The sequence below is a fragment of the Cyanistes caeruleus genome, chromosome 2, assembly GCF_971803275.1.
Source record: "Cyanistes caeruleus chromosome 2, bCyaCae1.hap1.1, whole genome shotgun sequence".
NCBI classification, from domain to species: Eukaryota; Metazoa; Chordata; class Aves; order Passeriformes; family Paridae; genus Cyanistes; species Cyanistes caeruleus.
The window spans coordinates 105,561,044-105,588,796 of NC_141702.1; the positions used below are offsets into that span (position 1 = coordinate 105,561,044).

Consider the following 27,753-nt stretch of genomic DNA (forward strand, 5'->3'; position numbering starts at 1 on the left):
TTCCTCAAGCCTGTGGGAGAATCACCGTGCAGATCCTTGTGCTACTGATTCCATCTCTCCCCACTTTTCCAAGTTCTTGGAGGCAAGGTCACTTAGATTAGACACACAGATCACAAGAAGTGCTCTTCTGTTCTTCTGCACAATGAATTAAAGTCAGATTACATGTCGTCGTCAGAGCAGACACGACACAAAGAAACTTCTTCCAAGTTTTTTATTTGTGCCCATACATAGCATTTTTATTGCCTTCTGACCTGACAATGCATCCCATCTCATTGGCCATCATCACACCACCCCTCAAGTCCATTGGTCTAACCACTGTTTTGAGCAAGCATCCCCAAAAATCAAAAATACAGATAAATCCTGGTTTTCCATGGTGTTTTTTGCAGCATAGATGTTCTTTGTTTCCTTCTACCTTTATCTTCATTCTCTTCTTCTCATGAAAACACAGGAATCTTGCTGGCTTCCTCTTTCTGTCAACTCCTTATTCTGACCCCCAGCCCACCGTGGGGCCTGTCCACAATTACACATCCAAAATAGTGTACTTGTATGGGCAAACTGACTGATGTGAGGAATTTCTGGAGCACCAAACTTGTTTCCTCAAATATTAACTGTGTGAGGCATGGAGCACAGAGAAAGGATTTAATGGCAAAAGCATCTCACATAAAATGATCTTTTGACAAATTCTGCCCCGAGCTTTCCTTAGGAGGATCTGAAAGGCTCCATGTCCCTAGCAAAAGCTCCTGCAATGGCTGCACACCAGCAGAGCAGGGCTCTCAGCTGTGAAACAAGTGCTGCCACAAGCAGCAGCTTGGCCAGGGCAGCAAATCAAGAGGTGGGAAGGAGCTGATCTGAAGGCCAAACCTTCTCAGCTCCTTCTAAAGGGGCTGCAACAGTTCCTCATTCCAGTGAGGTGGAGTGCTGGACACCACAGCTCCCTGTGAGGACTGGACACAAGGTTGCTCCCACTGAGTGCTGTGATGGTTTCTGAAGGAGCTGTGGGCTCCGGAGTGTGCCAGACACAAGGAGGAGAGAAGGAGCCAAGTGCACTGACACACCTTTGCCTTGAGCATAACCTGGCCTTGCCCCAACACACTGAAAAAAACCAGGAGCTATCACAGAGCTGTTCAAGGGGCAGATGAAAGCTCAGTGGCTCCTCTGGCATCGAGTTTCTCCCACTGACACAGCTCTGCGGAACAGTCACAGCAGGTGAAGCAGCTGGGCTGGAGCCCCTCGGTGTCTTTTCTCCCTGGCACGGCTCAGCTCACAGACTCTTGGGCTGAGAGCGGCGTGGTTTGTGCCAGCATGATGTCCCTGGTCTCGGATGTTATAAATAATGCAACTCCCTAGTTGGTTAAGAAAGTTAAAGTTATAATGATGTTTGTTTGTTGCGTATGATTGTACGGGTGTACGGAAACATGAGGTAGCCGGTTTTGAACAATAGAAGGGGTTTGAGATTAACGAAGGCAGAGCAGAATGGAACCTTCTAGGAAAATGAAGTCTCAACCCCAGATGACGTGTGCATCCTCATTGGCTGAAGGAACGGACCAATGGAGCGTCGAGTTTTGGAAATGATTGGTGGAGGTTGCATGATCTTAAAGACCAATCAAAGGACTATATTTAGACCAATCAAACTGCGGATTGAAAAACGCGCCAATCCGACATTGTGAGAGACTTTAAAACCTCTGGGGTGCCCAGCACTGGCTCTTCCTGAGGAACTCTCTTTCTGAAGGAAGCGCCCGGCCTGTTGTGCGGCTGTAACTCTTTATCCAGACTGCTGTTTGGGGTCGGGCTTATCTCGTCCTCAGCCCTCAGTGGTTGCTCGTTTCTAAATAAACGAGTTGACTTCTGAAGAACATCTGAGCCTCATTTACCAGAATTCTGGGCACTAGTCTGGGATAGCCATGCCCAGAGGCGGTCCCGTGGTAAGAAGAGCCCAGGGAAGTGTACACCCAGCTGTTTTTCTTTTTGGCTGCCTGGGCTTGAATTCCTTCTCGACCGAGGAAGGAGGTGCCAGCTGCACCTGAAGGAGCACCGAGGGCATAACAGCCTGGAGTGTACGGAGCCTCCGAGAGGGAGCGGGGCTCAAGGTGTTCAGGGTAAGTCTTGAGCGGGGTTAAAGGTAAAAGGCGGTACGAAGCGAGTGTGTGTGAAAGAGACGGGGGCTGTCAGTGCAGACCCCCGAAGCAAGTGTGGACAGTTGAGTGAGTGCAGCCCTGGGGACCCCTGGCTAGTGGGAGACCCCCTGAGCTGGGAACTCAGAGGCTTAAAAGGTGCCAAAGGAGGTCATAGGGTGGAATACCTCACAAACCACTGACTTTTGGGGCCCTGAGTTAGAAACCCAGAGGGCTTAAAAGGTGCTGGAGGGGTTTGTAGGGGAAAGGGAAGTTGCTGGTCGTGGGAGGGCCCTCTCAATCATTAGGACAGAGGAGGGGGAAGAGAACATATCATCATAGGGATTTATGGTTACTTCCGTGGTGTTGGGATTTTGTGTTACTGGTTGCTTTTGTTTCAAAACTAGTTTTGATCTAAGTAGCATCTCATGTCTATTGACTGTTTAAGATACTGGTTTTAATTCAAATAGAATTCTTTTTTTAGCAGTTGGTGGTTTGCTGTACAGGTTACTTTTGTTTTAAAACTAGTTTTGGTTTGGGTAATGTTTTGTGTCTATCGTCTGTGATATATTAGTTTTAATTCGAATAGCCCTTTTTTTTTTTTATTGCTAGCTTTTAGCAATAAAGATTCTGGTTTGCAAAGCAGTGAGCCCCTGATGAGTGAGGTTCTGGGGTGAGGGCTAGCCAAGAGTCCTCAGACCACTCCTCAGAAGAAAAAGAGGAATCTGCCATCTTGTAATGCCCTTGTTATAGGAGATGCCATCTCAGGGATTAAGAAGGGGAAGCTTAGATGATGAAGAGCAGTGGCCATTTTGCAGGAGGCTGGATCTCCTTAGGGGAGAGGTGTGTGCTCCCACGATTATTTCAGTTAAAACCCAGCCATTTTATTTCCTTCTGCTTCTTAGCTTCTGCAATTTTGTTTCACTTCCCACAATTATTATATTCTGTATCTGCCATCTTTATCTCATTTCCCACGCCACCTTTATTTAAGATTCTGCCATCTTTCTTTTGTTTCCCCACACCATTTTTATTTAGGATCTGCCATTTTATTTCATAAATTCTGACATCTTTATTTCATTCCCCCACACCAATAGTCACCTTTATAGCCCTCAAACCCCTGTAGATTAAATAACATTATTTCACATAGAAACTTACTCTTTCCTTCTCAATTTCCACTCCCAAGCCTATTTTATTAAATTTATAGAACAGTATTATACAAATAGTTTGAATTAATATTGAAAGTGTCAAATTAATATTTGAGTGACTCGACCATGGGGCAGTGTGCTGGAAAGAATGCCCATAGGGCTCATAGGTCAAAGAAAGAGAAGGCTTTGCTCAAAGATATTCCCCCTACCAGTCCTTTGGGGGAGATGCTTGAGAAGTGAGGAAATGAGGAAACTTCAAAGGACCTAGATAAAATCAAAATGATAAAGTATTCCATAGAAGTATGGCCTAAAGAAAGCGTAGCCAAGGGCCCTGTATATTTGCCATGGTACAGCTCGCAAGAAAAGTGGTCACGTATGGCGTTGAACAGGTATGTTAATTTAAAGGAAATCCAAAATGAGGAGGAAATAAGGTATGCAGCGTGCTGGTTAAGAAATACAGCAAAGGGTAAAGACTAAAGTGTATAAGGTATCCAAAGAGCAGGAAAAGGAGAGGAGTGAGGTTGAGCAACCCGAGAAAAAATGGGACCCCCTTGACCATCTTCCACCACCCCCTCGTCCAACTCCACCTGAGTCCCATCTTCCTTCTCCACCACCCCCTACCTCAACCCAGCCTATTCAACCTATTCCTTTACCAGCATACCCCACTCCATCTCTCACTCTTTCAACATTACAATCCCTACCCTCATGTGTTCCTTCTGAACCTACCCTTTCTATCCCTTCCGTGAACCTCGCTTTGCCCCCAACCTCCCTCATACCACATCTTTCCCCCTTAAGTGCCCCTTCAGGCCTCCAAAGTTCACCAGTCACCCCTGTACCCACTCCTTCAGGGCCTCCTGTAACACAACTTAGTCCCTCAGATCTCTACGTAACACCCCAGGGATTCACTGTACACCCATTCTTGCCCCAAGCACCTTTCAAAATGTCCCTCTTCATTTTTCCCCCACGTCCCAGCTCCCTGGAGAAGAAGCTAACCTGAGTAAAAGGTAGTAAAAAGGAAAGTGCGTGTATAGCAAGGACGGACAAAGCAGAAAAAGCTTGTTGTTGTGAAAATAAAATAGAAACAGAGCAGGGGAGGCCAGATGAAGGCTCAAGATATCACAGCTATAACACAAGGTTCCAGGCCAAGAAGAGTCAGAATGAAAAGGAGAGAGCTGAAAAACTATTTCCCTTGAAGGAAGTACTGATGGGAGGTGCTCAAGGGGGAATAGGTTTCGTTAATGCTCCATTAACTGCCTCCGAGGTAAGAAATTTTAGGAAGAAAATCAAAAATTTATTGGAGGACCCAACTGGAATATCAAATCAATTAGATCAATTTTTAGGCCCAAGTATATTCACTTGGGAAGAATTAAATTCGATACTAGGCATGCTCTTCTGTTCAGAAGAGACACGGTTGATTTGAGGCTGCCGTGAGAATCTGGGAACAGGAAAATCGGGCAGGCCCAAGGGGAGAAGAAAAGGAACCACTCGTCCAACCAAATTGGGACCCAAATGAGTCCAAAAGAAGGAACATGAGAGATTATAGGACATTGATAATAAGAGGAATAAGGGAGGCGTTACCGAGAGCCAACCACGCTAAACTAGTGTTTGACAGCCAGCAAGAGAAAGATGAATCCCCTAGTACTTGGCTCGAGAGATTAAAAAGACAATTCCAACTTCCTTCTAGCATGGACCCAGAAAGTCCAGAAGGCCAAGTGTTAGTGCAAGTTCAATTTGTAAGTAAGGGTTGGACTGATACCATTAGAAAGCAAGAGAAGTTAGATGACTGGCAGGAGAAAGGTCTAAATGAATTGTTGAAGGAAATGCAGAGAGTGTACTTAAGGAGGGAAGAGGAAAAGACAAAAACAAAGGCCAAAATTATGGTAGCAGTGGCAAAGGGAAGCCTAAGAGCTGGGAAAAGTGAGTTGGTGGGAGCAGGAGGTAGTGGACCGTAAGAAGGGGTAGAAGAGAGGAGAGATTCAGACAAGGATGGAAGAATCCCATTGGTAGACGTGATTTGTTTCTATTGCAACAAGAAGGGTCATAGCAGGAGAGTCTGTAAGAAAAGAAGAATAGATGAGGTAATAGCAAAGGAGCAGGATGTATTGGAAAAGATCTTAAAAGGTGAAGATTAGGGCTGTGAGAGGCTCTGTGCTCTGGGGGATGAAATAGGACACCAATTTACCAGCTTCTGGTAAATTTGGAAGTAGGCCCCCAGAGCAAAGAAGATGAATTTTTGGTAGATACTGGAGCTGATAAATCAAGTATATCAGAAGGACCCAAAGGATGTAAGTTGAGTAACCCCAAGTGCAAAGTGAAAGGTGCTGAGAACAATCCCTTTGGTGCTTTTATTGTAGAGAAAGTGTCAATAAAAGGAAATTTTAGAGAAGGATGTGCAGACTTGTTGTTTATACTAGGGCTAGAGTGCAATCTATTAGGTCGGGACCTCCAGGTACAAATAAATATAGGAGTGGTGCCAGAAGGGGGATGCGTGGTTGTAAGAATGTTAGTGCTGAAGGAGGAGGATGAGAAAGGAATAAATCCAAAGGTGTGGGCAGAGAAAGGACATCACAGATTATTAATCATTCCCCCCCTAAAAATGAAAATAAAACTAGATACACCTCCTATAAGACTTAAGCAATATCCCATTTTGGCAGAGGGCAGACAAGGATTAGCACCTATAATTAAAGAACTGATTAAAAATGGAATTTTGGAACCATGCATGTCTCCACATAATACTCCTATACTACCCATTCAGAAGGCAGATGGCAGGTACAGATGAGTGCAAGATCTAAGGGAGGTGAGCAAACAAACCATTACACGTAATCCGGTCGTGGCTAATCCATACAACCTATTAAATAAAGTACCATCAGAGCATGCCTGGTTCAGCGTGATAGATTTGAAAGATGCCTTCTGGTCTTGTCCATTAGAGAAGGAGAGTCGGGGGTTGTTTGCTTTCAAATGGCAGTATGAGGAAACTGGGAGAAGACAGCAATTGCAATGGACCATGGACCAGATTACCTCAGGGATTTACAGAGTTCCCCCATCTATTTGGCCAGGCCCTGGAAGAAATTATGAAGGAGTTTACACCAAGTGAGGAAACACAAGTCTTGCAATATGTGGATGATTTATTAGTTTTGGGAAAAATGAAGAAAGAGGTTCAAGAAGCAACTGTTAATTTATTGAACTGTCAGGGAGAAAAGGGTTTGAAAGTATCCAAAAAGAAATTACAGTTTGTAGAATCTGAAGTATTTGGGTCATTTAATTGGAGAAAGTTACAAGAAGTTAGATTCAAATTGGATACAGGGAATATTATTACTACCAGCACCAAAAGCCAAAACAGATATAAGGAAATTATTAGGATTAATTGGATATTGTAAGTTACGGATAGATGGGCATACAAAATTATTCAAATTTTTACATGAAAACTTAGTAGGGAATGATCCCATAAATTGGAACAAAGAGGACAAGAGAAACTTAATGGAATTGAAAGAGAAATTTGTGACAGCTCCAGTGTTAAGCCTACCCAATTTAAACCAATTCTTTGAACTGTTTGTAAATATTGAAAAAGGAGTAGCTTATGGCGTCGTTGTGCAAGAATGGTATGGAGTCAGAAACCCATAGCATACGTGTCCGAGTTGTTCGACCCAGTTGTAAGAGGATGGCTGACCTGCCTGCAAGCTGTTGCTGCTACTGTAACCCTAGTGGAGAAAAGCTATAATTTAACATTTGGAAACAAAGTTAAAGTGTATACCCCACATGATCTTAAAAGCATACTGAGTAAAAGGGCTAGTCAGTGGGTCCCAGAGAGCAGGCTTTTAAAATGCGAACTCACCCTGAGGAATAAGGAAAATTTGGAGTTAGCTACCACGAAGGTTCAAAATCCAGCCCAGTTCCTATATGGGTAACCAGAGGGGAAGCTAGAACATTGGTGCCTTGGAGTTATTGACCTGCAGACAAAAGTTAGTGAGGATCTGCAAGGGCACCCATTAACTGAAGGAGAGGTCCTTTTTATAGACGGTTCATCAAGGGTCATAAATGGGAAGCAGGTATTGGGATATGCAGTTGTAAACAGACAAGACGTGACAGTTATCAAGGAGGGAAAACTTCCTATGACACGGTCTGAGCAGTGTTGTGAAATTTACGCATTGTCGAGAGGATTGCAATGGCTCAGTCAAAAGAGCAGAACCATCTACATGGACTCCAAATACGCCTGTGGGGTAGTACACACGTTCGGAAAGATTGGGATTGAGAGGGGTTTTATAAACTCAAAGGGGAAAGCATTGATGCATAAGGGCCTAATTAAAGCAGTATTAGAGGCTCTGAAAGGACTTTAGGAAGTGGTAGCAGTGCATGTGAAAGGATACCAGAAGGGAGACTCAGTGGAGTTCAAAGGGAACCACTTAGCAGATCAAATAGCAAAGAAAGCTGCTCTGGGCAGTATTGAGAAAGTCTTTAGAATAATAGATCTAAAAGGCAGAGATGATGGAGATGAAAAGGATGGAGAAGATGCCGTATTTAATGAAAAAGAATTGAGGGATTACAAAAACATGGTGCTAATAAAGATTAGCAAAAGGAAATAAAGATTAGGAAAAGGAAATGGAGAATGCCTGATGGCAGACAAGTGATGAATAAAGCACTAAGTAGGAAAATATTAGAAAATCTACATGCTTCAAGCCTTTGGGGAACCCAAGCCCTTTGTGATCATTCTATGAAAACTTATGTTTGTATTAGAATGTTTGAAATTGCAACAGTGCTGACCCAAAATTGTATGATTTGCCAATGAATAAATAAGAAAGTTATGTGAAAATTGCCTCAAGGAGGAAGAGGATTGGCTAGGAGACCCTTTCAAAACGTACAAATTGATTTCACAGAGTTACCTGAAATACAAAGGTTTAAATGCCTATTAGTCATAGTGGATCATCTAACCCATTGGGTTGAAGCATATCCAGCTACCAAGGTGACAGCAGAGGTGGTCAGTAAGATTCTATTAGAAAAGATTATACCAAGCTATGGAATCGTCAATACCGTCGATTGGGATAGTGGCCCACATTTTATTGCAAGAATTTTACAGCAAACAACAAATGCATTGAACATCATCTGGAAGCTCCATATCCCTTGGAGACCACAAAGCTCAGAAAGGGTCGAACCAAACAGTTTGGTGAACCAAGCAGTACAGGTGGCCCTTACAAAGTTAGTTGAGGAGATGAAAGTGAATTGGCTGAGGTGTCTTCCCTTAGCTCTAATGAGATTAAACCTAGGATGGACTTAGGGGTTTCGCCCCTTTACGAGATGGTGCTTGGTTTACCCTTCTTAACTACCCCGGGTAATAATGGAAACTATGAGGAAGGAGAGCAGAGCATAAGAAAGTATATCCAAACTGTAGCCAGCACCTTAGAGGAATTAAGACAGAAAGGGTATCTCCCTCAGAGGTCACCTATCAATTTTAAAATCTACAAGTACCAACCAAGGGACTGGGTTTTGATTAAAACCTGGAAAGAGCAACCATTAATTCCAAAGTGGGAAGGTCCATTTCAGGTCCTGTTAATCACAGAAACAGCTGTTCCCACACAGGAGAAGGGATGGACACACATTTCAAGGGTAAAAGGACCTGTCCCTGCTCCTACGCAGCAGCCCTCCGATTCCACCGAATGGACCTCGATCAAAGAAACGGACACTAAGCTGGTTTTGAAGAAGAAACAGTCTGAACCATCAGGAGGAATGGAATAACAGATCATCATTGCTAGATTTGAACCATAAGCTGCAATGATGTTTGATGAGCTATCCTAGCTTATTTAAAAGGTATTGACTTATTTAACTGTATAACTTTTAAAACCTCAGGTGATTTAAATGCTTTTAGTGTTACTAACTATAAGATGTTGTATAAAAATATGTTCTTAACTTCTGATCTTCCTTGTTACAGATCCAAAGAGTCTGGAAAGAGGATAGAGCATTCTTCCATGCACTTAGCAATCAGGCTACAAAAGGAGGAACGAGACAAGTGAATACAAGAGGGGAGTGAGCTCCTGCAACAGAAAAAGAAGTAGTAGCCAATAAAAAAGTATTGCACGGAGGAAGACCAGGTCAGGAAGCACTTTTGCCACAGAGTCACAGAACCTTCAGAAAGGTAAAGGATATGGGTGGAAAAGTGTCCTGTACCGGACCCCCGTTAATATCAGCCCTCCTATTAATGAATAGCTGGCAAGGAGAGACTGTGTTGTGTGATAGATGCTACTGCCCCCTGTATGCAGGAGACTCGTGGATTGCCGTCCTCAGAACACATTCTAGTCTGAACCCCTCCTGTATCAACTTTTCACAAATAACCACCTGTCTTGAGGACAGCAACACGTATTGGCTTTCTGAAAACACAGAGAATTTTAAACAGAAACTATTGGGAGAATGCCCTGTCAAGGAAAAATGGATCTGCTCAGGGAAAAAATCTATTGAATGGGGGGCGAAAGGTGGGGGATCCGAGCCAGATATAATTAAGGAAAAAGAAATAAAAGGGGTAATCAAAAGGGGTCCGGAAATTCAGGTGACGAGAGGCAAGGATTTATTTCTAGATTTGGTAGAGAAAATAAGCCGTGAATTTAATATCAGTAAGTGTTGGATTTGTGGGGACAAGCAACTGGAGGAAATTTGGCTGTGGGAGGGAATTCCGCTGAGCTCACAGAATTTACTAAGGCTACAGGAGAAAGGAGAACCTGGAGCTGATACAAGACCCGAGGAAGAAATATGGAATTTGAAGTCACAGGTAATTGGTGAGGAATGCTTATGGAGGAGAGGTCCCAGTTACATCACTTAGGTGATGGTGAGCTCCATCATAAGCGATACTTTGCATCCAATAATATGCATCAGTGGTGGATCCCTCGGGCACCAGAGTTGTATTGGTCTAAGAAACAAAAACAAGGACGTTCGTACATTGAAAAGGAAAAATTATATGAGTGCATTACTAGGGGGGCTAACCCTTTTCTAGACAAACCCCGACTTTCAAAATTTTGGACAAGAAATGGCCTTAAAGTAGCAAGAGCACCCCAACATTGGAGAGCCCCAAAAGGCCTCTTTTGGATCTGTGGGAAGACAACGTATGTAATGCTCCCCCAAAGTTGGGTGGGAAGTTGCACTTTGGGCGTTATTAAGCGCACATTCTTCCTCCTTCCACAAATTAGTGGACCACATCTGGGGGTACCCCTTTACGATGAGTTAAAAAATAAAAGGAGACAGATACTGACAGGGGGAGCCCAAAGATGGGGGGAGGACGAATGGCCACCTGAGCAGATTGTAGCAACATATGGCCCTGCCACTTGGGCCCAAGATGTGTCATGGGGTTACAGAACACCTATTTACATCTTGAACTGCATAATTCTCCTACAGGCATTGATAGAAATAATTTCAAATCAATCCTCCCTAGCTATTGATTTGATTTCAGCACAATCCAGGCAGATGAGAACAATGATTTATCAAAACTGCTTAGCATTAGATTGTTGACAAGCTGAAGAGGGAGGGGTATGTGGAAAATTCAGCTCATCTGAACGCTGTGTCGAGATAGACAACCATAGTGAAATCATTAGAAACATTACAGCCAATGTCTGGAAACTAGCTCATGTTCCTGTGCAGAAATGGACCCCATTTTTCCAAGCTAAGTGCTGGGATAATATCTGGAATGGTGACTGGTGGACAAAGGTGTTGTTAATTGCTGGTGGGTCACTAATAAGTCTTACTCTTTTTCCTTGTATGGTTCCCTGTCTAATCCAAACCATACACTACAGACCCTCACAGGATCACCAGGGTGGGCAGGAACAAAGCAGGCAATCTGCTTCATTGTGAACCACAACAGAACTACATCCCAATGTGGGTTTAAGTAGCACGGTATTATCAAGAGCTCCTTTCCTGCAGGAGATACAAAAAGGAGGTACCAAATGATCTTCTTGCGAGCATGCACTAAAGAACTGATCCTGCTACCCTAATGAAGCTTTGGCTTTGGCAATTACACTCTTCCCATTCATCTTTTGACACAGACACTTCAGGTCTTCCCCCACACTCCTGCAATGCAGAGCTGGCAGTCACTGTTTCCCATTTACTGTTCTTCCCTAGATCCAGTATAGCAGTTGCTTTGAAACAAAAATCCCTGAGAGCTGGATATCTTGAAGGAGCATGAAATGCTAATTAGGAGTTCATCTTGGTAGCTACCCAGATCTTCACTTCCCAGTACTCTGAAGCACCATCGGGGGGACCATGCATCATTCCCATTTGTGGATGTTCATGTTTGTGGTGTGCAAGAACAATGGCTTTGAGGGGGGACAAAAATGCCCCTATTCAAACTGAGTGTGCAAGGAGATGTGAAGTTCCACTGCTTTTCTAAGATATTTTAGAACGATCTAAGAGAACACTGCAGCATGGAGTGGGTCCCTCATTTTCTCTCCAGAGGAATCCCCAAAGGGCACATTCACTCTGCTGATGATGGCAACCCCATAAGCTCACAGAGTAGTTTTCCCTGCAACATGCCACCCTGCCTGGGCTTTACTAGGCCAGAACTAGACCCAAAGTTAGGCAACCACATGCAGCCATGTAACATGGAGTTTTTGCTTCAGAAAACCTAATTATCACGTTCACATGCATTTTCACCTGTAACATCAGAAGCTGGCAACTATGAGGACTTTGCTGTCAAAAGGTTCCAGTTTGCACTGGGCCAAGAAGTGGTTTTCCCAAAGGCAACCTAAGTAGAAATGTGAAGTGTAAAAGCCTCAAATGAATACAAAAGGAAGCAGTGAAAAAAAATCCTGGAAAGGTAGCACTGTTGATGAACATGCTGCCCACCGAGAGCTGGAGCTGAACCCAAGATTGCATGTTCCAGCTATGCAGGAATTCATTATGTTGGCAAGCACAGGTCCATGGTAACAAATGATCCCATACCCCTAGGCTAAATGGCACCCAGGTTGGAGTGTAGCTAGATTTGAGGAACCCTTGTCACCTGTTGAGCTCACAGTCTTCTGCAAACAAGTTACAAACAACACATTTGACTGATGTCCTGGATAAATGTACATATAGCTGACTTTTCCAAAGCTGTGCATCTTTTCCAGGGAAATACTCAACCACTCCTTACCTATGAAATTGTGACTGAAGACACCTCTGAGCCAGATCAGCGTGAGATTGCAAAGGGGCAAAGCTTTGGGATTTGGGCACACTTCACTTTGTTTCTTTGCTGGGGCCTTTTGTGAGCACAGAATACATGTAGGTAGAAAACTTTGGACTATACAGGATCTTCTGGGTCTATTGTCCCCCAAACATGCCACTGGGTGGCCTCGTAATGCCAGGTCATGAAAAGCAGCACAAATGACACAAAGAAAACCTGGCAAAAGAGGAAGAGGAGAGGCCCAGCAAGGAAAAAATGATCTGAGACATTGGGATATCAAGTGAGATGTACTCCCATAAACTCAGCACATCTCCCCTAGGCTAGCAGGTCCTAGTTTCACATTCTCTGCTTGTTTGTCAAAAATTTAGTTTATTTAAATTTAAAGAAAAAACATAGCTACAAAAATAAATATAAACAATTAAAATATATCATCACAATTTAATAAATACAATCAAAACACATTTATTCCTACGTAGATCAAAATATCAGAACATATGTACAGCTGTAACTATAAAGCCTAACACATAAATCCTATTCTTCAATCACTCTTAGGAGACGCAGAAGCTTCTTCCGGAGCTCCGAGGAAAGAGGGCTCTTCAGGATGGGAGGCAAGGACTTTGTGGATAAGGACACACATGAAGCATGCAGAGAAAACTTCTTGGCAAGAGAGGAGCCTGTCAGATATGCAAAATGGAAACACAAAGTGTAACAGAGACTGCAGTACAAACCTAAAGCCTCTGAAGCTCCAAATTCCATGGGGCACATTTCCTGCAAACTTCTAAATAGCTGCACAGGGAAACCTGCTCCTGCCTGCAGCCACTTGAGGCAGGCCAGAGGACACCCTGCCCCGCTTGCACAGAGCTACCACAGGAACAGCCTGGCCTCTGGGCTGGCCTGGGACAGCAGGGAGCCCAGAGCCCTGGGCTTTGCAGCCATGGCTCAGCTGCACATGCAGCCTCCTGCTCCTGTCCCTGCCCCACAGCTGAGCAGCCCTACAGCTGCATGGGGCACTGGCAGCAGCACAGCTCATTGCAGGGGGCACATGCAGGGCAGAACTGTTCCCTGGGGATGAGCACAGGCTCTCTAGGCTGGCACAAGACCCTTGCTCCTGCCAGAGAGCAGCCCAGCTCCCCCGTCACCTGTGTGTGAGGCTGAGCCCTGCTCAGCCTTCATCTTGTCCTCAATCTGGAGTTGCTTCAAGCCCCCCATGCCTTGACTAGGAAGGGCAGTGGAGGGAGCGGGGGTGGATGCAAAACCCTTCCTCAGTATTTTGTTGTTTTTGCACAGCCAAGAACTCACATCTGGAGGTGTCCGACTCAGCTCTTCGTCATCTTCCTGGAGAGCATCAGGCCTTCACCAGCCCAAGATGTTGGAGAGGTTTTGCCGCACATGTGGAGGCTGGCTGGCAGCACACTTCCTCAGCTTGGTGCCCATCACCTTGTAGAGGGCAGAGGCAAGCTTGGTGACCACAGTGCGGACATTGGCGCTTCGTACGGGCAGCGCCTTGTTCCCCAGGAAGGACCAGAGCACGGGCAGGGCATAGCGCTGGATGACTTCAGGGCTCCTGGGATAAACCCATTCCACAAGCACTGCCGGGAGAGAGACACAAGCTTCTTAACCACCAACCTGAATGCAAACAAGGATCTATTTCTAAGTTTTGCCTCTGGCTAAGATCAGAGAAAGAGCACACAGAACCTCTTGAGCCAGAAATGGGCAAAGCAGCTGATCCTCCCAGACACAGAACCAGCAACCCCCCAGGATTAATTTCTTCAAGCAGGGCCTTGTAGCTCTGGCAGACTTTGTACTTTTACTAAACTATTTCATGATCTGTTTCTGCAGGGATAATGCCTGATTGTGACAAATTGCCTTTTATTTCCATGAAGAAGTTGTCTAAACCCACACTGAAAATGTGGACATGCACCGTAGAGAGTCAATTGAAGGATTTGCAATAAAAAGGATGATTCCGTTTTTGTGACCTTTGATGTCAAGTGCCAGAAGTCTAATCTGGCTCTTCCCTTTGCTCAGTGGCACACAGCAAAGGGCAGTACTAGACCACACTTCAAAACTCCAGCCCACCAGAGGTGGGTGCTGCTTGACATTTGGAGTAGAAACATCAGTGACTGGCTGGTGTCATTGGCAGAATGCTTTTGTGGCTTCCAACAAACAGCTGTTCCAAACCCCAGGGTGTCTTAGATAATGACCCAGACCCCATTGCCATGGCATCTGAGCATCTCCACGTTTTAATGGCATTTCCCCTCCCAATGTTAATGGCATTTTTCCTTACAATGCACACTGAAATGGGGAAAGAGAGAGAGAAAACTGTTACCCAGGGGACTGCAGTTTAACCAAAACATGAGTGTTTCCTCACATTGTGCCTGAAGCATCCTCTCTGCTCGTTTTCTGAACTGAACTATATGAAACACAGGAAAAAATTGACTACCAACAGGCTCCTTGTACAGCAGATTTGGCTGAGAGATCAAAAGCTGAAATGGCCTTGAGACCATTCTCATTTTCTAAACAGGCAAAATGCTGTGTAGGAGCCATTTATTACTCTGTGGTGGAAGAGACTTCATTTTCTCTATGCTGTTAATTCATCTAACTAAATCTGTGCCTCTAATATGTGTGTTGAGTTTTGACCTAAGCTGAGAGCCCCAGGCCCTGCAGGGTTCAGCCTCAAAACCTTCCAAGAGCAAAACAAGGATTCTGTGAGGACAAAACAAACTGATCCCCAGAAACAGCATTTGCCACCACTTTCCCTCAAGGGTCACAGATGCCCTTGAACTTCCAAGAGAGGAGCCAGCTAGGGTATTTTTAGCCCTTCCCTTTCCTGAAGCTGGCTTCTGAGGTGTCCCAGAGAGAGCTCAGCCATGAGGCTGCACGCTGCCCCCGTCTCAGATGCTGCACACCACGGCAGCAGCCAGGAAAACCTGCCCAATACACCTGCCATGGGTGTGGGGCAGGAGGGACAAGCTCAGCAGGTCCTGATTTGGAGCAGCTACTCTACTGTCTATTCACAGGCATTTCCTGAACATTCTTCCTTGGAAGACCTCTTGGCTTAAAAGGGTTGGCCATACCTGTGATACGCTCTGTGATGTCCAGCAGAGCTTGGCCACTCAGTTGACTCCATCTGTGGCCAAACTCTTTCATCAGTGATACTTTATCTACAAGAGAAACACACATTTCTGCTCACTCTGCGGAGGTCATAGGAGAAAGGACAGTGGGGTGGGAAAGGGCAGGGGCAAGCCCATATTTTATACAATAAAGTCGATTTCTGCTGATTCTTGAATCCTTTTCTTATTTCCTTCCAGCCTCCTAGGGAGGGTTTTTAATTACAAGAGAAAAACTCTCCTTGCACAATTGTAGATCCAAAGTTGTCTGCTCTACCAGGAGCTATGTTAAACATTTCCCATCAGGGACTTCAAGAGTTCAATCACATGTAAGCAGTGAAAAGGGTTTGCATCCCAGAGCAAAAATGTGCCCCCCATACTTGGAACAGAGAAAGGCACTGAGTCAGGCAGTTCATGAGCTCACAGAGCAGCTGAGGTGGAGAAAGTGGAAACTCCCCTGGAAGACCTGCCTTTCTAGCACTTCATTTCTCACGCATATTTCCCAGTGCGGCATTTTCAGAGCTGACATAAATCTGTGTGGCAAAGGAATTTGCAGCAGCCCTTGCCTAGGTAGCTATTTGCTACAGCCATCTTGCACCACGCAAAACAACATGTGGAACAAGGCATCATTGACAGCTGGATTTCTACCTGTTTCTTACAAGGAAATGAAGCTGCTGAAACAAAAGTTCTCCTTTGAAAAAAGAATCCAAAGAAGGAAGGTGGGAAATGGGCAGCTAATGCCTATAAATGTAGATTCTTCCAGGAGGCTGCTCTGCAGAAGCTCTGATGGGCCTGTGTCCCTTCATGCCAACAGCAAAGCTATTCATTTGGGAAGTCAAATGGGGCCCAAGCAAACTCCAAAAGCCCCTTGGCTCTGAATTCTAGCAAAGCTGTAGTCCAGGACTTCCTCTTCAGACAAGCAGCACAGAGCCAAGGGCTCCTGGGACCTTTGGGAAATGCTGATGCACATTCAAGCCTGTTGGGGCACTGGTGTGTAAGGACTGCAGCTCCACAGCTTCTGGTGGATGTCAGCTGCAGCATTCCACAGACAACAAGAGCTATCAAGGCTCTCAGCATTCTCTTGTGTGGGAGAGGCAGAGACACAGCTGAGGAGAGTCCATGTCAGGGGTCAGCCTTACCTAAATGAGAAATGGATTCTTCCAGAGCTTTCACAGCTGCAGAATGAACCCCAGGATCCTTCGAGTTCAGGTTCTTTGTAATTCCTTCTACCAAATGGACAATCACTGGGCTCATGGCATCTTCCAGGATGCCAATGATTTCTGCCAGCACGTCCAGCGCTTTCTGCTTCACCCTCTTGTGAGTGTCAGATATTCTCAGGACCAAATAATCAAAAATCTGTGGAGAAAACAAACAAAATGACAGCTGGATTACAATGTCCTTGTTTGAAGAGGGGATGTGGACATGTGCACTCAGCAATGTAAAAGATTGAATCTGATCCTTTTGGACAGGTCAACACTTGCTTGCACAATTTCACTGTTTTCCTGGGGACCACTCACTGCAGTGGTTGCACAACCTCATGCTGGTTGAAAGATTTTCATCTATTTTGAAGCGGTTTGGGTGGGGAAAGAATAATTCCTATGGTGTTTCCCTCCACCTGTAAATATTTAAATTAATTCCATTTATTAATTGAAAAAGATGACCTTTGCTTTAGAAGTATGGAACCAGATATTTACAGAGCTCATCTTTCTGTACACTTGCCTCAAGTACTGAGGGCAATGTTGATATTGCCAAAACTATGGCTGGAGGAGATCTATGTTTTCTTTAGTCTGTCTCTATCTCTGTGTCTGGAGAAGTGCAGGGCTCTGATCAACTCTTCCAGGAACCATACCATTTGTCTAACTAACACGTAGGCTTCTGAAATTTATTGTGCTGTACAGCTCTTATTAGAGCAGGTTCAGTCCCTTGACAGCCACATTATAAGGCACCATTTACTGGAGAAAGGGAAAAAGCAGCTTCTGGGAGGGGAAGGCACATTCATTTTCCTCCTTTACCAGAGAGAAGAAAAGGACCCCTCAAGAAGGCTGAGCATCGTCTTTCCCAGGAGGAACAGGGACAAGGATAGATATGAGTAACCCAGAGTTGTGCCTGTGCAAGACAAGGTGAAGTTTACAGAAGTATCCTTTAAAAAAAGATGGGTTTAAACCAACCCAGCCTGACACTACTCTTCCTCATGATAAACCATTTTTTATCAAGAGAATAATTGCCATGCTTTCAGTGCTGCTATTCCCTTCACTTAACCCAGCTGGGAGTAGGAGAGAGCAGAAGCTACAGCAGCAGCAGACTCTGTCATCATCTGATGAATAGCATCAATAGGCACCTGCCCAACAAATACAGCTGGACTGAAAGAACTTGTTCTGAAGCCTGGATCTGAATGAAATTTGTCTGTGTGAGAGGGACCAGCCTGGCCCAAACTGCCAGGATGTAGTGCCAAGACACACAGAATGAACTTCACTGCTCCAGGCTTGGGGAAGGAGCTAAAGGAAAGGAACAATGAAGATACCCTACATACTTGGACAATGTTAGTGGAGATGAGCTGGGGGCGAGTTTTGCACAGCTCGAGAAGGAATGCCAGTCCTTCCAGCCGTGTCTGAAACCCCTTGGCTTCCAGGAGATCGTAAAGCTTCTGGAGCGGCTCCGTTTCTTCCACAGATGGAGGTAACGTGACCTGGGCTTTTGCACGGTGGAGGAGGCGTCCCTCAGAGGTAGACTTCACCCTGGAAAATAAAACCAAATTAGAACTTGGTGGTGATAATACCTTCAGTTAATGGAGAGCAAAACATCTCGAGGAGCATCCCTAATGATGTGATTTCCAGCTAGAAAATCATGAGGCTCTGAAAAACAACGTGGACCTCATGACAATCATTACGGGAGACAATCTGCGAGTAACATTCTCACCAGTGCTCACTCAGGAAAACCAAGGATGAGATGTATCTGATCTACCTTCAGATGGCTTCCCAGGCACAAAGGTCTCATTGCTTTGTGGGGAAAGAGAATTTAAACTTGCAAGTTTAAATGCCTCCTCATAGGGGACATGTGTGTCTTATAGTAAGGAAACTCATCACTCTGGAGAAGTGTCTCTACAGCAGGCATGACAATCTGTAACAGTAGCTCAGATGCCTCTGAACAGATGAACAGGGGCATATCTGAAGGATCCAGGAAATCAGTAACAGAGATAAAAAGAGAAGGCAGACATCCCAGCACTATGCTAACTTTATGTTTGCTTCCCCAGAGACAGGATCCACAGCTTAACACACCCACAGGGAACAATTCTCCTTCATCAACCTGTCTCTTCCATGAGCATTCCAAGTTCCTAGCTATGCTACTGAGGCATGTGCTCACTCTTCTGCCACCACTGAGCATGACAGAGCTAAAGAACTCTCCTCTGTTATCACAGGAGAACAGTAGCTCTGCCCCTGGCAGAAAGGACAGCAAGGACCAAATTGCTGTCTTAAATTTGGACTGCAGCACAGGGGGAAATAAACCAAACATGCAGTCCATCAAGCAAACAGTGTGAAGGACAGGAATATCATAACAAAACATCCACATTGAGACACCTGTTGACCAATGTCGCTTAGGAATTGCCTTGATACTTACTACTCAAACTTGGTACAGTTTGAGAGTAAGAAAGCCATGAATCAGCCAGGCCCAACAACTTGCATGGGAGCTGCTTGTTTGGGGAATGGCATCTTGTTTCCTGACTGGGACTTCTCATCAAAACACCAATCTGAAAAAGACTCCTCTCTGATGAAAACAACCAACCCTGATTGAATTTACTTGTCCCAAGTCCGGCAGCAGAGACACAGCCCTCTCCATGCCTCCACAACACTGCCCTTGCCAGTGCACTGCATCGTCTGAGCCACAACCAATGGGTGTCTTTTTGTTGCCCAATTTCTGTGGAAACCTCTCCAGAGAAGCTGTGTTCAGTGTAATGCAGAAGTAGCCAATTTTTATCATGGAGCATTTGTAGGGAATGGAAACCATCTCTGGCACGGGTCATCTTCCCCAGAAAAATTTTCCTGAGGAAGGACATGTAAAGCTTGTCACGTGCTTTGTCCCATCTAACAAAAGTGCTCAGTACCGTTTACTAGAAGGCAATGTGGCCTGGGGCTTCTTCGAGGAATCGCTGCTCTTCTTCACCGGCATCTTGACAGATGGGCCTTCACCCTTCTGGCTTTCCATCTCCTACAAAGACATAAAGAAACCCCATGACTCTTTAGAAAATGCAATAGGAAACTCCCTGTTTAAAACACAAGTTGGAACCTCAGGATCACGGCTACCAAGGCTTAGGGAGACATTTCCTAGCTTACAGAAGGCAACAGACCAGAGATTCAGTGATGCCAACTCTTTGTTCTCAATAGCCCAAGGCAGGTTATGGGTGCTGCCATACCGAGCAGCACTCTAAAATCCCAAATTCATTAGGCTTGAGCAGAAATGGGAATAATGCACACTGGTAGGCAATGAGTGTTCTTTAAGGAAGCAGCAGAAAAATTTGGACTCTCTGGGAGCTGGCCCATTGTGTTGGAAGTTGATTCAACACTCGCTCTCCCTGTTCCTCTACAACATCACGCTCCCTTCTGTAATGTAGATAAGAAGAATAAAAAAAAACCCACAAACAAACAAATGGTTTTCCACTGGATGCTGCTTAATTCACCAAGCTTCCTCCAGCTCCACAGGGCTTGGCAGCAGGACAGTATTCCCAGCAGACAGACAGGAATTGCAGTAATCCAGATTGACATGTACATCTTTTGTATATTTGGAAATTTTCAAGGCACTACAACATCCAGTGTCTTTTGCATAGACTATGTTATCTTCAGAAGCACTATTCGCATTTAATTCCTTTACTGGGGGCACAGTAGGGAGAGCATGGTGAGGGGTTACACTTAAATGAAAACTCTTTTTCTCCTCTTCCCCTTTCCCCTTTGTGATATTCAAAATATTCAAAACCCCACTTTTTCACCAAGAATACCAGTCCCTTTGTAGTCTGCAGATGAACAAGCTGAAGATTAACTGCTCATTCCCAGGAGCAAAGTGATTCAGAAGGATGAGATAAAGACTGATTAGGTATATTTGATCTCATATAAGCATTGGCAATCCTTGCACAAAGGAGACATTTCTCCTGCCAAGCACTTACTTTCTTCTTAATTCTTGTCAGAATATCTTCCAGGTCACGGGTAGAAACAGATTGCTCCAAAAGCCTTTTAAATTTTGGATGACTTAGCATCATCTTCACCATCTCCTGTCCATAGTGCCTAAGGAACAAAGGAAGGGAAAGAAAGAAAAGTGAACAAACATAGGAAGAGTGTTAACAGAAGAGGCTGATACCGTAAACTCATCAGGTGCAATCCTTGCATAAGAAGGCATTACCTACTCAGCAAAGAGAGACATTTACCTCCACTTGTCACTGCACAGTGCTGTCAGCTGAACACAAGAGGCAAGAGGAGAACGTGGGGCAACAGAAAATACCATTTGATTCGGAAACTGTGTGTGTGCTTCTGTGGGATCAATGGATCCCAGGGAACAAGCAAAACACATCTACTTGGTTGTCAGAGCCCATTAACAGTGTCTTTCTGCCACTGCACAATAATTTGCCTTCATTTAACAGGTAGGGAAGCCAGGACAAAACACCTCATGCTTCCTATTGATTATTCTATACCATATGTATGGACAGGGGTAGCTAGTTGCTCCTGTGTTCTTGGCAGCTATTAATGGGAATTTAATCATCAAAGTGAGGGGATTTTGGTGGTTTGGGTTGATTTTGCCACTCAGAACCTGCAGTGCTCTTCAAGAACAAATTTGGAGGTAATTTCGCCACAGATAACAGCATTATAGATTTCTTCAGAATAGGTTTAGAAAGACTGAATACATTGGCTAAAGACCCTTGAAGTATTTCTAGGAAAATCTTAAGTTAATGAGAAATATATATTTGGGAACCTTCAGTGATGAAAAGTAGGCAACGCTTTGGCTTTGTGTGGTGCACCTAAGGCCAAACAAAACTGTTAGTCTGGCTAATCTGAGCTCTTTTGATCTCAGTCAAGAATCCTTCAAGTCACAGGAAGCTGGCAATGCTCCTTCTTGCTGGACAACCTCAGGTTACCCAGTACAGTCATTTCCCTGGGGAACCCAGAGCACTGGTCACAATACCAAGGCTGACAGAGCTCAGGAAGGGTTTGGACAATGCTCTTGGGCACATGGAGTGTCTCTTGGGGTGTCCTGCACATGGCCAGGAGCTGGACCTGATGACCCTGATGAGTCCCTTCCAACTCAGCGTATTCCGTGATTCTATGCCCCTTATCCACATGGAAAGGTAACATATTATTTCCTGTTGTTTCTACAATTTTGTGGGTTTCCCTTTTAAAGCTAGACAGAACAGATTTCGTGTTTTAGGAGGTGAAATGAAGATCATTACCTTGTGTCCTTGTGACAGTCCTGAGCAAGCTTCCCTGCCACCTGTGCCAGGTTCTCAGCCCTGGGTGTGTCTGCGAGCTTCGTGACTCCAATTTTCCCCATCAAGGACAGGAGGAGTTCGGCCGCACACTTCCGCACCTGGACGTAGCGGCTCCTGGGAAGAAGAGAGCAAACACTGGGACACAGGGAGAAGGAGGCACAGCAGCACAGGCCTTGGCCAGAGAATGCTCCCTGTCCTTGCTGGGCAAAGGAGGCCTGGGTTCTCCCTGCAACTTTAGACACCTGTAGGAGGTTCTGTCCTCAGATAAAGACAAAGTTAGCATTGTACAGAAGGAGTGCCTGCAAGGAAGAGGGAGGAATTCAGTCTCCCTGCATTATCTGATACTCAATTTCTTTCCCAAAATTTACTCTGAGAAAGTTTTAAAAAATAGATTACATATGAATAATTTAGGAATTAAAGACAGCCCATGAATTAATGACAACCTATGCTGACCCACTACACAGAGCTGCAGCAGGATTGAGGCTCTTCCCACCCATTTATCCCCAAATCTGCAGACCATTGAAAAACAACAAATTCAGGGAAAACATGCTGTGGGACATGAGGTTGCAGAATATTCAGCAATGCTGCCTGTTCCTTCTGTGAGGCTTGGCAAGGGATACATCTGAATGTTTTACCCTATTCCAAAGCTGAGGAAGGGGTGGCAGGCAGTTCAGCCAGGTTGTTCTGTTCTAGAGACTGTCTCTTGGGAACTATCAGGCCCAGCACCAACACTTAAGGCAGCATTTGCTTCAGCTGTCCAATGGCATTCGGCCTGTGAAGGTGCCTGTAAAGTGATTCATCATCTCAAAGCTAACATGAAACATCAGTCTGAACAGAAAGTAAAGCTCTATGGCGAGGACAGTCCTACAAGAATCCTTTTGGCAGGAGCTGCACCTGCTGTGCTGTCTGTGCCCCACCCAGCACATTTTCTTCCATGTGCTCCATGCCCCAGCAAGTCCCCTCCTTCTTTCTCAAGCTAATGGCATAATGAGGAGGCATGGTTTGTCCCAGGGCCTCTGTGCTTAGCGCTGTGAAATATCAAAGAGCGCTCACAGCTACAACTTCAATTGTCCCTCTTCCCACAAAAGCACAAGGCTCTATCCTTAGCCTTTGCAGGCACTATCCTTTTCCCACCATTCACCAGTTCTGGGAAGCTCTGACAGGCTGGGAGAATTCCAGGAAGCAGCAGGAAGCTGAGTCAGAGGAGGTTTAGGTTGGATATGAGGAAAAGGGTTTTCACCCAGAGGGTGGTTGAGCACTGGAACAGGCTCCCCAGGGCAGTGGTCACAGCACCAAGCCTGACAGAGTTGAAGAAGCATTTTAACAACAATCTCAGGCATTTGGTGTGATCCTTGGGGTGTTCTGTGCAAGGCCAGGAGCTGACCTCGATGCTCCTGATGGGCTCCTTCCAACTCCCCATATTCTACAGCTCCGTGATTCTGTGAACTTATAGGCTGCAGGAGGGCAGAAATAGGTGACAAGAGGAAAGAAGTGAGGTTGATGGGGGAATGAAGTCCCTGACTTCACAGAAGATGCAGGATGCAGGAGCCTTCCCTCCCACCATTCCCATTCTGTCTCTCATCCCTTCCCCCACGCACACACTAGAAGGTGAAGAAGATCACTAGAAGCAGAAGAACCTACTTGGCTCCCCTGTCCATGAGAGCAGCCAGTGCTCGTGCAGGAGTCACGTTCTCCACCATGATCCCCAGGGTCTGATTGGCTGCTTTCTCCAGAAACTCTGGGGAATTCCAAACCATCTGGAGAAGGACCCGAGCAACCTCATCCACCACGGAGTCCATGTCCTTCTTCAAGGCTGCAAAGAGCTCTCCAAGAGTGACAATTGCAGAGTAGGACACCTTGGAGCGAAGGTTGGTCACCTGGGGAAGTGATGAGAGAAACATAAGAATCACCTTGAAAAGAAAACCAGTGGCCTTAGACAACAGTCCCTGGAAATGATAACACGTCCTGTGGATGCTAAATGCTAAAAGAAGGGAACAGAGCCTGTGTGAAACCAAGTCACAGTCTTCTCATTCTGGCCTGAGAAAGCATAAGAATCCAAACAGTCCTTGGTAAAGGACAACAATCTTTATAGGCGGTGTTTAGGAAAACAGTCAGAGGCTGATGTTACACTTAACCAATGAAGGTAGATGTCTTGCTTTAATGACCAATGAGAGTTTTACTTCTCAGGCTTTCTCTAACATGTCTATAAAAGAAGATCAAGAATAAGAAACTTTGCTCTCCTGTTCAACGCACAAGAGTCTGTCGTGCTTATTGCCATCCCCAGTACAGCAACACACATCCCACTCTGTCCAGGGGAAGATAAAAGCACAGTAAGACCAGGAGAGCACAAGCACAGAAAAGCATTTACTCTGGCACCAGTTTCTGGCCTCAGACCTGCTGACAGCAGGCCTAGAAAAAAAATATTTCACTTAAGACTTCCAAAATGTGCACTACTTTGATTTTAGGCCCTTTTACTTGAAAAACAAACAAATTAAAGGAAGGGCTTCTTGCAAACCATAAAGGCCCAAGTCATAACAACAAAGGAGTCATGTGCTCTACTCCAAAAAAGCAACACCATCAATCGAAGGACTCTGACCAGAAACAGAAAACACAGGCTCAAGTCTACAGAAATTTCCAGTCTTGAATTACAGCTCTAGCAGAGTTTAGGACCCTGGTAAATAACATAATTAATGTCTCAGTTTGTGCATTTGCACCTTGCTTTACAATGACACCTCACTCAAAGATGAGTGTCAGACAGCCAACCTACCAGGAAATACAGCTACATGCACACACTGATCCTAGCTGACAGACATTAGAAATACAAGGTCTAGAAACAGAAATGAAGGCAACCCCTGAGCACACATGGACATGAACATGCACATATCTGCTCTACACACCATGTATGAGGTACGGGGGACAATTCAGAAGAATGTTCTCACCTCACTGGTAACTGCCAGGCAAACTTCACGAAGTCTACAAAGCAAGACTTCTGAATGGGACCCAGCCAGCTGTGCGATGCTGGAGAGCGCCTTCTCCTTCAGCTCCCTGAAAGGCAAGTCCCAAAAAGATTGGTTTTTCTCTCCACCCAAGAACTAGGCAGCACCCTCTGAAATGACCAGGCTGGCAGCTCAGTGGGACCTCAGTGGGAGGTGCTTTTCAAGGAGCACTTCAGGAAATTGTGTAACTCGTGGCCACAGGATGCTGTGGCTGTCAAAAGCACACACAAATCCAAGAGGCAAAGAGAGGGATTTCAGAGTCTTCATTTGTGGCCATTTTACAAGACAGCCTTTCTGAAACCTCTGGCCCATGAAATCCGTGTTTCACTGCTTCTTAAAAGCTGTGAGACCGGACCAAGCTGCTGTTTCCTGTCACCTCCCTGTTCCTGCCCCTGAGACACAGTCCTATGGGGCTGTTACTGGGGCTTTTTCCTTCTTTACCAGCCCCAGCAGGCAGTTCAGCAGTAGGAGACTGCACTGGCACTCTGGAGCTGACTTTCCACTCTGCAATCCAGGCCTGTCTCTCATCCACTCCACTTCTTTTCCTCCTTGCCCAAAAAAGCAGCAGGATGTCCCAGAAGATTGCACAACTGGGCAAGAACAGCTAAAACTCTGGCAAAGCCCGCTACCTAAAACAACCCCCACAACAGCAACATGTTATTTAAAAGGGTGCAAACAACTCCATCTCCCAGCACCTGCTTTGTGCAGGCCCTCAGCTACAGGCAGGTTTGTGAGGCATCAGGGCTGCAGCGCAGGGCTTGTGATTGATCCCACAGGAACCCCTGAGTGTCACCCAGACTCCCCCACACCTCCAGAGGCTCTCTGCACCTCACAGGGCACCAAGGAGAAATGGGGAAGAGAAAGCAGAAGAGAAAGGGCAAAGAAAAAAGATGACTGCACAAGGAGATGCATTGTGGCAGATTCTTCATGTTTATCCCAGTGTGAGTGGAGTCCTTATCCCCGTGTGAATGAAGCATCCACCAGTGAATGGATGCTAACCCAGACGTCAAAAAGACAACCAATACCTCCCAACATCCGTCAGGTTACCACCTCTGGGCCTCCTTCTGTCTGTGTCAAATTTTGGGACACAATGTGAGTTTTAACCAATTATTTCAGGCCCATATGATGCAGTGAGAAAGAAAAAGTTGAATTCCAAAAGATTCCTAGAGGATTATATTTCTTTTTCCTTCTCTTCTGCCATGAGACCTTCAGGAGTAATGACAGGCTGAGGGACTTGAAAGCACAAGTCAGGCCATTTCTCAGGAAGAGGAACTCCCTGGAGCTGCTTCTGGCATTCACATGCAGGAGGTCCCAGGGAGACCCTGTCACCTGCCATTGCTGACAGCAGTGGGACCAGAGAGAAGAAATCTTACTCAGTCCCACTGGGCCAGTGCTCCAAGGCACCCAAATCTCTACACTCAAAAGTGCAGCCATCCTGCTTCCACATCCTTCAGCCAGCAAATCATCTTGTCCCACAGCTTTCTCTCTTCCCTCAAGATTTCCTTTTCAGCTCCATGGAGCAGCAGGCAAAGCGAGCAAACGGCAGGGACCTGCTGCAGCTGGAGCACTGCTGCAGACCAAGGCCAAGAAAAGGCTGCTGTCAAATCTTTATCCTCTCACGGCTCTGCAGTGGTTTCACTGGTGCCCCTTGGCCCTCTGGGCTGTCGGGGCTCAGAGGCACTAGCAAGATCCACTTCTGAGCTACCTTAACGCTAAGAGGGAGACAGAGTGAACGGGGCCTTTCTTACCAGTCATCGCTGCCCAGCAAGGACAGTGCCTTGAGCAAGGCCTGCTGTGGGTCACAAGTGGCTGTGTCCTTCTGCCAGTTCCCACGCAGCGGCTCCTCTTGACGCTTGGCACCAGAGGCCGTCTGCGAGGTCACTGTGAGGAGAGGGTCAGCCATGAGCGCTGCAGCCCCGGGCAAGGCACCCCGCCATGGAGCGGCCTGCAGCCCCATCTCCCAGCCAGGCTTCCGTGTGGGACAAAGTGGCACTGGGACAGACACTTCCCTGCTGCCTGGCTCCTTGGGCTGCTTGCTTTCTCCCAGCCCCCCCAGCTGGGCACAGATCCAGGCTAAAGCTGACAGCTGCCCACACAGCACCAGCTGCCAAGTGCCACAGCTACCACAGGCAGCGGCAGCTTCCTGAGGCCGCAGAACTCCCACTGCCTGCCAGACAGCGCCCACCAGCAGGACTTGCTAGCCCAGGAGGGAACCCCTCAGCTGCCTCTCTTGTCTCAGCGCCCTGATTTCCCCCAGCCCCGACGACAGAGGCACTCTGCAACTCCCTGAGGAAAGACCTGCAGCTGCCTCGCCACAGCACCAAGCCCAGCCTGAACAACCCAGCCCTGCTGGGCCCGGCTGAATCCCCACGGAGCAGCTACCAGGGAGCAGCGATACCTGACCCTTCACTCCTGACAGCGCCTCTCTTCCCATTGCCTTCAAATCTTCTAGACAGCAGGCAGCTGACTGCACATACATTGTAGCCTACTGTTGCCCAGGGAGTACTTTATGGATTTTGTTCTTTCCAAGCATCATGAGTCTTTGCCCTTTCAGAGGGACACACTGGCTGTATTTCAAAGATGCTGAAGTGAAATTTCTTTGTCATCAAATGGATGTGTTTGTGAACTCAGCAGTGCCTAAGCCTTCATTTGTGGAAAAATGCCATTTCCAGTCTAGACAGCCTTCCAAATGCAAACTGAGGATAAAAATATGCAAATACAGCAGCAAATTGTTGCCAGACACATGCTCTTGATAATCAGGTGTCCAGGCTTTGCCTTAATTCGATGTTTTGGTATGG

The 27,753-nt window shown here is 45.9% G+C and overlaps 1 protein-coding gene and 1 long non-coding RNA gene across 6 annotated transcripts in view; one reads left to right on the forward strand and one right to left on the reverse strand.

The window, feature by feature from the left end:
* LOC111943938 (TOG array regulator of axonemal microtubules protein 2-like) overlaps positions 1–27,753 on the reverse strand; it is a 243,991-nt gene that overhangs the window by 192,584 nt on the left and 23,654 nt on the right. For 2 of the 5 annotated variants that reach the window (XM_086878887.1, XM_086878890.1), the window contains 11 exons: positions 26,704–26,836; positions 24,899–25,004; positions 23,601–23,836; positions 21,921–22,073; positions 20,646–20,763; positions 19,593–19,696; positions 18,024–18,228; positions 16,633–16,849; positions 15,461–15,547; positions 13,686–13,975; positions 12,824–13,060 (listed from right to left, as the gene is read on the reverse strand). The exons of 1 other annotated variant lie outside the window; for it this stretch is intronic. In XM_086878887.1, coding sequence (XP_086735013.1) covers positions 13,740–13,975; positions 15,461–15,547; positions 16,633–16,849; positions 18,024–18,228; positions 19,593–19,696; positions 20,646–20,763; positions 21,921–22,073; positions 23,601–23,836; positions 24,899–25,004; positions 26,704–26,836 — 1,595 coding nt within the window. In that variant the 3' untranslated portion in view covers positions 12,824–13,060; positions 13,686–13,739. Of the gene's footprint in view, positions 1–12,823; positions 13,061–13,525; positions 13,976–15,460; positions 15,548–16,632; positions 16,850–18,023; positions 18,229–19,592; positions 19,697–20,645; positions 20,764–21,920; positions 22,074–23,600; positions 23,837–24,898; positions 25,005–26,703; positions 26,837–27,753 lie in introns of those variants that run through there. 2 more of the 5 variants (XM_086878889.1, XM_086878891.1) reach the window with 1 other exon arrangement.
* Positions 1,873–15,926, forward strand: LOC147655088 (uncharacterized). The gene is made up of 4 exons (XR_015283773.1): positions 1,873–2,096; positions 8,828–9,055; positions 9,177–9,380; positions 12,939–15,926. It is a non-coding gene; the product is annotated as an uncharacterized LOC147655088 (long non-coding RNA).